General features: G+C 42.8%; 1 protein-coding gene across 2 annotated transcripts in view; it reads right to left on the bottom strand.

Annotated features, from left to right (window-relative positions):
- Positions 1-10,000, bottom strand: part of LOC123504754 (elongation of very long chain fatty acids protein AAEL008004-like) — a 16,020-nt gene that overhangs the window by 2,518 nt on the left and 3,502 nt on the right. For both annotated transcript variants that reach the window (XM_045255538.1, XM_045255539.1), the window contains exons 2-7: positions 9,699-9,895; positions 8,679-8,974; positions 7,039-7,119; positions 6,707-6,763; positions 6,391-6,497; positions 5,484-5,655 (exon numbers count right to left, since the gene is read on the bottom strand). In XM_045255538.1, coding sequence (XP_045111473.1) covers positions 5,484-5,655; positions 6,391-6,497; positions 6,707-6,763; positions 7,039-7,119; positions 8,679-8,974; positions 9,699-9,894 — 909 coding nt within the window. In that variant the 5' untranslated portion in view covers position 9,895. The remainder of the gene's footprint in view (positions 1-5,483; positions 5,656-6,390; positions 6,498-6,706; positions 6,764-7,038; positions 7,120-8,678; positions 8,975-9,698; positions 9,896-10,000) is intronic.

Raw genomic sequence — 10,000 nt, 5'->3', positions numbered from 1 at the left:
ATCCCTTACTGACCAAATTTGATGCAGTTTTTTTTTCTTTTTTTTTTTCCAAACGTCTAATATCGCAAGGAGATTCAGAATAAGTAGGCACTTTCACGTGTGTTCTAATACAGGTAAACCAACAGTTGGCATGATGCCAAGCAACGCTAGTTCACTTATAGTATATACTGAAAGCGTCCTTTCTACCAACAGAGCATAGGGAGGCGTTGTTACAATCCATCTTCTCGTAAAACATAAACCAATAGAAAATAATGATAAAAGTGAAAAAAATGGATAAAACTGTTTTCCAGAGAGTAGGGAATTAACATACATATATTCACATACAAATCAGAGGATAAAGAATGAATAAGAAAAAGAAAAAGTAGTTTAACAAGGTGGGTGGGTGGGGGGGTGGAGGATGGCGTCTCAGAGGTGAGTCTATACCCTTGCTCAACACTGAACTTAGCTCAAGACTCACTGACCTTCACAACAGTGAGCTACATTAAGCTAGTTCAAAGATACCACGATTGAGGACAAGAGAGTTGGCATCAGTTGAAAGTCAAGTGACAGCAGTATCAGTTCCTTTAGTTTTAGTCAGTGTGTGTGTGTGTGTGTGTGTGTGTGTGTGTGTGTGTGTGTGTGTGTGTGTGTGTGTGTGTGCGCGCGTGCGTGCGTTCGTGCGTGCGTGCGTGCGTCCGTGCGTGCGTGCGTACGTGTGTGGGTGGGTGGGTGCAGGTGTGTGCGCGAACGCGCGCAGTTGTACCATCCATGAGACTCTATGTCACCAAAATATTGAGGTGGTGTTCTGACTGATTTATTTTCCTTAGCAAGTCAGTCTCTCATCATTATCATACGCACTGCCTTTGAACCGCGGTGGTGCAAAGTGAGGTGAGATGTGGCGTGGAGGGTCAAGGCAGACCATTCTTGGAAAGTGTTAATTTTACCAGAATTGAGAGCAGAGAAAATAGGAAAGCATAACGTATGTAGGTGCATACTTACTTTTAGACACACACACACACACACACACACACACACACACACACACACACACACACACACACACATATATATATATATATATATATATATATATATATATATATATATATATATATATATATATATATATATATATATATATATATATATATACACACTGTTAAAGAGAGGCTTGTGGCCTCGCTTTAACAGTGTGTGGAGCGTGTTGTAGTCTCAGTCCTACCCGAAGATCGGTCTATGAGCTCTGAGCTCGCTCCGTAATGGGGAGGGTTGGCTGAGTGACCAGTAGATGACCGTGGTAGATTACATAAACACACATAACACACACACACACTTACACACACTTACACACACACACACACACACACACACACACACACACACACACACACACACACACACACACACACACACAATCACATACTGTATATATATATATATATATATATATATATATATATATATATATATATATATATATATATATATATATATATATATATATATATATAGATATATATATATATATATATATATATATATATATATATATATATATATATATATATATATATATATATATATATATATATATATATATATCCTTTCCCTCCCCTACGGAAAGAACTCAGAGCTCATACTGACCGGTCTTCAGGTAGGACTGAGACAACATCACACACCACACTCACCGGGAAAGCGAGGCCACAACCCATCGAGTTACATCTCGTACCTACTTGCTGCTAAGTGAACAGGGGCTACACATTAAGAGGATTGCTCATTTGCCTTTCCTCTCCTGGGACTCGAACCCGTGCACTCTCGATTGTGAGCTGAGCGTACTAATCACTACACCACATGTGTGTGTGTGTGTGTGTGTGTGTGTGTGTGTGTGTGTGTGTGTGTGTAATTCACCACGGACGTCTGCTGGTCACTCAGCCAGCCTTACGGACCAAGCTCAGAGCTCATAGACCGATATTCGGGTAGGACTGAGACCACAACACACTCCACACACCGGGAAAGCAAGGCCACAACCCTTCGAATAACATTCCGTACCTACTTGCTGTTAGGTGAACAGGGGCTACACATGAAGAGGCTTGCCCATTTGCTTCGTCGCGCCCGGAACTGGAACCCGGGCGTCTTCGGTTGTGAGCCGAGTGTGCTAGCCACTATACTACGCGGTGTGTGATTCACCTCGATCACCTGCTGGTCATTCAGCCAGTCTTCCCCATTACGGAGCGAGCTCAGAGCTCATAGACCGATCTTCGAGTAAAACTAAGACCACAACACACTCCACACACCGGGAAAGCGAGGCCACAACCCTTCGAGTTACAGCCCGTACCTATTTATTGCTAGGTGAACAGGGGCCACACATTAAGAGACTTGCCCATTTGCCTCGCCGCTTACCGGGACTCGAACCCGGCCCTCTCGAATTTGAGTCTAGGGTGCTGACTACTACACTACGCGGTGTGTGTGTGTGTGTGTGTGTAATTCACTGTTTGATCTGCTGCAGTCTCTCACGAGACAGCCAAACGTTACCCTACGGAACGAGCTCAGAGCTCATTATTTCCGATCTTCGGATAGGCCTGAGACCAGGCACACACCACACACCGGGACAACAAGGTCACAACTCCTCGATTTACATCCCGTACCTACTCACTGCTAGGTGAACAGGGGCTACACGTGAAAGGAGACACACCCAAATATCTCCACCCGGCCGGGGAATCGAACCCCGGTCCTCTGGCTTGTGAAGCCAGCGCTCTAACCACTGAGCTACCGGTGTGTGTGTGTGTGTGTGTGTGTGTGTGTGTGTGTGTGAACTAGTTGTATTTACCTAGTTGTAGTTTTACAGGGCCTGGGCTTTATGCTCGTGTGGCCCCGTCTCCACATCTACACTTATCCAATCTTACTTTAAAAGTATGCACACTCGTTGCAGACACTACTTCTTCATTCAAACTGTTCCACGTCTCAATTCATCTTTGCGGGAAACTATATTTTTTAACATTTCTCAGACATCTTCCCTTTCTCAGCTTTTTACTATGCGATCTTGTGCTTCGATGTCATATTCTTCTCTCAGGATCAGTTTCTCATTATCCACTTGGTCCATTCCGTTGATCAATTTATAAACTTGTATCAGGTCTCCTCTCTCCTTCTTTGTTCCAGGGTTGGTAGATCCATAGCCTTTAGTCTCTCCTCATATGTCATCCCTTCAAATTCTGGAACCATTCTTGTAGCCATTTTTGTAGTCTCTCCAATTTCCTTATGTGTTTCTTTTTATGAGGGGTCCACACTACTCCTGCATATTCCAATCTGGGTCTTATTATAGTACTTATCAATTTCTTCATCATTTCTTTGTCCATGTAGTGAAATGCTACTCCAATATTCCTTAGCAAATTATATGTCTCTCTAAAAATTCTATCAATATGGCTTACTTGTTGATTGTTTTTCTTCCATCGTCACTCCTAAGTCCTTTTCCTTTTTTACTTTCTCCAGTTCTACTCCATCTCCCATCTTATAGATTCCCACGGGTCGTCTTTCACTCTTTCCCATTTCCATGACATGGCTTTTGTTCACATTGAATTCCATTTCCCAATTTTTACTCCATTACCAGATCTTATTTAGGTCTTCTTGCATTATTTCACAATCCTCTTTTTGCTTTATAACTCTGCACAGTTTCGTATCATCTGCAAACAGATTTATGTAGCTGTTCACTCCTTCTGGCATGTCGTTAATATAAATGAGGAAAAATATTGGTGCCAATACTGACCCCTGCTCTCCACTTGGACTTCATATCTTTAACTACCGTCCTTATTTCTCTCCCCCTCAAATAATTTTCTATCCATCTCAATGTGCTTCCTTTTAAGCCACCCTTCTCCTCTAACTTCCATAGTAATCTTGCATGTGGCACTTTGTCAAACGCCTTTTTAAAATCCAAATAAATACAGTCAACCCATCCCTCTCTCTCTCTCTCTTGTACTCTATCAACTATTCTAGAATAGAAACTCAATAAATTAGTTACACAAGACCGTCTTTTTCTAAAACCAAATTGGCTATTTGATATTAATTTGTTGTCTTCAAGGAACTCGATCCATTGTTTCTTTATTATTCTTTCACACATCTTGCATATTACACTAGTTAGTGATACCGGTCTGTAATTTAAAGGTTCTTCCTTCCTTCCACTCTTATATATGGGAACCACCTCAGCTCTTTTCCATTCTACTGGTACTGTTCCATTTTCTATTGAGCATTTTATGATGTTGTATATAGGACTTGCTAGTTCTTCCCTACATTCTTTCAGTATTCTGCCTGAGACTTCATCTGGTCCCATTGCCTTCTCTTCATCCAGTTCCTTCATTAACTCTTTTATTTCAAGCTTGGTTACTTTAATCTCTTTCATATAGATTGTCTCTCTATTACCCTGTGGCCTTTCAAATTTGGATTCTTTAGTAAAGACCTCTTGGAATTTATTATTTAATAGTTCTGCCATACTTTTTGGGTCTTCCACCATCCCGTTCTCTCCTTTTAACCTTTCTATTGTTTCTTTTTGCCTAATTTTTCCATTTATGAATCTGTAGAACAATTTCGGTTGCTTCTTACATTTTTCGACAATGTCCTTTTCAAAGTTCTTTTCCTCTTCCTTCCTCACCTTAACATATTCATTTCTCGCTGCCTTGAAATTTTCCTTACTTACTGGATTTCTATTTCTCCTCCACATTTTCCATGCTCCATCTCTTTTCTCCTTTGCCCTAGCACATCTTGCTTGCTTGTGTGTGTGTGTGTGTGTGTGTATATATATATATATATATATATATATATATATATATATATATATATATATATATGTGTGTGTGTGTGTGTGTGTGTGCGTGTGTGTTTCACTGTTTGATCTGCTGCAGTCTCTGACGAGACAGCCAGACGTTAACCTACGGAACGAGCTCAGAGCTCATTATTTCCGATCTTCGGATAGGCCTGAGACCAGGCACACACCGGGACAACAAGGTCACAACTCCTCGATTTACATCCCGTACCTACTCACTACTAGGTGAACGGAGGCTACACGTGAAAGGAGACACACCCAAATATTTCCACCCGGCGGGGGAATCGAATCCCGGTCTTCTGCCTTGTGAAGCCAGCGCTCTAACCACTGAGCTACCGGTGTGTGTGTGTGTGTGTGTGTGTGTTTCACTTGCTGGTCACCTGGTCACCTAGCCAGCCTTCCCCATTACGGAGGGAACTCAGAGCTCATAGACCGATCTTCGGGTAGGACTGAGAAGACACCACAGTCCACACGCCGGAAAAGTGAGGCCACAATCCCTCCAATTATATCCCGTACTTACTTGCTGTTAGGTGAACAGGAGCTACACATTAAAAGGCTGGCTGCAAATTAAGAGAGAGAGAGAGAGAGAGAGAGAGAGAGAGAGAGAGAGAGAGAGAGAGAGAGAGAGAGAGAGAGAGAGAGAGAAGGAGAGAGAGGGAGGGAGTGTCGCTTTTATCGCCGTGTGATGACCCACCTGTAAGGAATGGACGAACATGGTAATGAACTGCACCATCTGGAGGGTGGTGAGGTACTTCTTCCACCATAGGAAGGGCCGCACGCGAGGACCCATGGCCGCCAGCAGGTAGTACGTGTACATCACAACGTGGATGAAACCGTTCAGGAAGCCGAAGAAGGTGGTTTGGCCGAGAGAGAGAGAGAGAGAGAGAGAGAGAGAGAGAGAGAGAGAGAGAGAGAGAGAGAGAGAGAGAGAGAGAGAGAGAGAGAGAGAGAGAGAGAGAGAGAGAGAGAGAGAGAGAGAGAGAGAGAGAGAGAGAGAGAGAGAGAGAGAGAGAGAGAGAGAGAGAGAGAGAGAGAGAGAGAGAGAGAGAGAGAGAGAGAGAGAGAGAGAGAATTAAAAACCTTATCTCTATTTTCATTTTTCCATTTCAAACTCAAATTTGTGTCAAGAGCGTCAAGGGTGTGGCTTGTATAGTACTGAAATGAGAGGGTCGCTGTCTGGCATATTTAACTTTCGCTTCTAACACAAATGCCACCCACACACATCCTTTCTTTCTTCTGCCTACCTCTGTGTGTGCTCCCTTCCTTAAGACATTATCTTCTATTCCTTCTGTTCCCTATGGTTTACTTGAATCCTTTCTTATCTTCCGCCTTCTATCTCTCTCCTAAGCCGCAACAAGACATTTGCCTCTTTTGTAATGCACCGCACATAGTCTTTCACACTTTTAATTTGCATTTCCATCCCTTCTCTGAGCAGCGGATGACTTGCAAGGCTTGACTCGCAACATTTATCTCCTCTTGCTTTTCAAGTTTCTGTGCGTATTTATTTTTTTTTGCAAAAAGAGTATTCGAATGTTTATTCTTATTAAAGAAATCTGTTGAATGATATTTTGTCATGGCGACACAACATGAAGCAAAACTTACCTGGCTCGTGTCGGACGCCGTACCACAGACCGACGGGCATGAGGGCATGATGGGCTACGTGGAGCAGGGAGACGTGACTGTACTTGTGATTCAGGACGAAGAAAATCTGAAGGTCGAATCGTCATTTGGTTGTTAGTTTGTGTCTTCTTAACAATAATAACGTCTTGAAGTTAAAGTTACTGCGATGATTGTATCAAAAGTGACTAGTGGATTCAGTCCATTGAAACTTGTACATTGTGTAGTCATAAAGATTGCAATGATCTAGACAGCTCTCCTTTGTTCACTATCCATATTTGTGAATTTGGATCGACTTACAGTATCGAAAAAGTCGAGGAACTTGGAGGCGTGGTAGGAGATGGCAGCGCGAAGCATCTGCATGTAAACAATATAATTAATTCAACATGTTACAGGGAAAAAAATAGAAAAAGGAAGAACATTGGCACCTGAAACACAACGAAAGCTAAACTACCTCAACAAGACAAATTGTGGCAAATAGAAGTAACAAACATTTGCCTCACTCGTTAAACCATTTTGAGTAACAGAAAACCTCAAGAATTTACAGAAACGACTAAACATTTACAAGATACGGTTTTTACTTCACTTATTTATATATTATTTTTTCTTTGCAGGAGGGCGAACGACCTTACCTTGAGGGCGGAGGGGCTGTTGCTAAAGTCGCAGGGTTGACAGATAAAGGAGTAGGAGCCAAACCAGCCAGCTATACCTGCCTGAGGGAGGAGGAAGGTAAGAAGAATTAGCCAGTATGTGGGTGCATCATCACTTAGGACCTTGATGTTAGGACACCGCCGTACCATTAACACATGCCTGCTATGTAAAAGATCCCATGCATGTTAGTTTAGTGGCATATGTCGGAGTATTATCTTCAAGACGTAGGTGCGCCGGGTTTTTGCGCAGTCACTCTGAGAAAGCAATGCAATAAATGAAATGCAAATACGCACCGTTGACTCCTCCGTTATATTACCTTGGACAATTACACTGTCATAGGCAGTCGTGGTAAACAAGCTTGCGTATCTCAGTCATCAGAGAAAGTACACCATAATAGGACGCAATGTTTTAGATTTGTATTGCCTTAACACTGGGAGAGGCTTTCTTGCTGTGGAATTATACTCGTAGGTGACTAAGATCAATATTCAGCACCCGGTCATAAGTACAGGTGCTAGTCTGGTTCCTGTAAGTACTGTAAGCACCATGGCCCACTAGGCGTTACATAATCCACCTTGAAGATTTATTTTTTTCTCTCCGTATGGTGCAAAGTACCGGTTGATGGTGCTAAAGAATAAATCAATAGATAGCTAAATGAAAAAAAAAGACAAATATGAAAGTGGAATTGAGGGCATCATAACTTGAGGCATAGAAGTGAGAGGGAGAAGAAGAGGAAGAGAAGAATATGAGGTGCGCGTGTACGAGTATTTCGCAGTGTTGAGGCAGCTGGCGTGGTAATTGGTAGTGCTGTAAAAAAAAAAAAAAAAAAAAAAGGAAAAGGACCTCAGACACCCTTCTCTCTCTTTCTCTCTCTATTTCATGACTTACGTGAGCAAGGTGACCCCTGATACCGTCTTGCAACTGGTTAACGATTACGCGGAAGTTCTGATTCTATAATAGCGATTGTTATGACTCGGCATTGCGTGACTTTCTCCGCGCTCCCCGCAGCTGGTGAAGCAACGCGGGATCACAGACAATGAAGAAATAGGTCACCAACACATAGTAGAAAGCACATTGAGGAAGGGAGAGAGAGTGAGAGAGTGAGAGTGTGTAAGTAGGTAGGGTAGGTGAAAGGAGATGGGATGAGTACCCCTTTTGAAGGAGAAAGGGAAAGGTGATGAAGGCGAAAGTGAAAGGATGGGCCTTAGGGTTTGGGTGCCACTACAAAAAAAAAAAAAAAAAAAACATAAAAGAAATGGTATGGTGATATGAGAGAGAGAGAGAGAGAGAGAGAGAGAGAGAGAGAGAGAGAGAGAGAGAGAGAGAGAGAGAGAGAGAGAGAGAGAGAGAGAGAGAGAGAGAGAGAGAGAGAGAGAGAGAGAGAGAGAGAGAGAGAGAGAGAGAGAGAGAAACACACACACAAACATACACACAAACACACACACACACACACACACACACACACACACACACACACACACACACACACACATATATACAAACAGAAAACAGACAGACAGACAGGCAGACAGAAGGACAAACAGACAGGCACAAAAATGAGGAGGGGAGGTAGACAGTTACACAAGAGAGTAAGCAAGTAAATAAACAAAAGTACAGAACGTACCTCCCAGAACATCCAGCTGCAAAACACAACCTGCACAATATTGTAAAACACCATCGTTCCCCGGAGCCACTTTGGAGTTTCGCGGCCTCGCATCATGCGCGGCCCGATGTAGGTGACGCCGGCGATGTAGGCGAGGGATATCAGTAAGGTGGGAGTCGGAGAAGAGTAGAACCAGGAATCAACTCTGGGGTCCTTCTTCATCTGGCCGAGCACACTTTGATTTCCGTAGAAGTACAGAAACAAAGTGAGAGCAGCAGCTTTGATTCCATTCGACCTAAGCTTTGCCAGCGTTTCGTCTGTAGGAATGGTAAGTTATCGTGAGCACCGGTTAGAGGCTAAGGTGGGGGTGATGGCTATGTTCCTGGCTTCACAGACTTGTGTTATGGTAGGATGCGAAGTATTCATTAAAACGTGGAGAGTGACTTATGCCAGCATGCATATGGACATGATGAATTTAATCTCACGTTATGCTTCATCCTAGAGCTGATTTATTGATATTGTCTCGATGGAATATTGGGGAAGATATATATTTAACTAATAAAAACAAATCCCGACATTTCATTCTATGACAGCAAACTTCTGAAACACCATCGATTTTAGTCAGAAAACAATTATGACAAATATTTTTGTTGCAGTCCAAGAGAAATTTTGATATTTTGGTCATTGTATTTGATAAATCATATCAGTAGTTTAGTAACAAGAAGACTTTTGTGTCCTTGCAGTCTGTGACGTCCATGCTAACACAGTTGACCTTTCCCATGTCTTCTAGAGCTATGTACATGTTCATCCTTTAGACTGTATTAATGAACACCTTAACGGAATGTCTAGGATATACTATAGCCTGCCTGATCCCTACTGGCAAAGGAGGAACAAAAAGTTACAGATTATGCGGCAGTTTCATTCATGTCTTGGTGCTTCTATGCTGAAACAGTGCAAGTCACTAGAAGGCATATGGCCAACAGCCAGAGGATCATGTCTGTCATCACCAGAATGTGCCAGGTAAGATAGTTGAGCAATCACCTGTATTCGGTGGCCCCTGCGGCTTGGCTTTGGTGTCGTGATCGAGGCGGCGAGGGTCTGCCTGCTTGGTGTCCAGAACCTGCTGGCAGCGCCCAACCTCGACCGGGTGATGAGAGGGAGTGTCGTGCTCAAGAGACTTAGTGTCGTACGTTCTCCGGAGATGAGTCATCTGCTCCGCGGTTTCGTTTGGAGCCATCCTGCGAGGGGCAACACGCGTTGTCAGCCACATAGAGTCTTTACTATTTGATGATAATAATGATAATGATACTATTACTACTACTACTACTACTACTACTACTACT

This window comes from Portunus trituberculatus, chromosome 17 (genome assembly GCF_017591435.1).
Source record: "Portunus trituberculatus isolate SZX2019 chromosome 17, ASM1759143v1, whole genome shotgun sequence".
NCBI lineage: Eukaryota > Metazoa > Arthropoda > Malacostraca > Decapoda > Portunidae > Portunus > Portunus trituberculatus.
The sequence above is the reverse complement of the archived record's forward strand: the minus strand, read 5'-3'. Positions and strand labels throughout refer to the sequence as shown.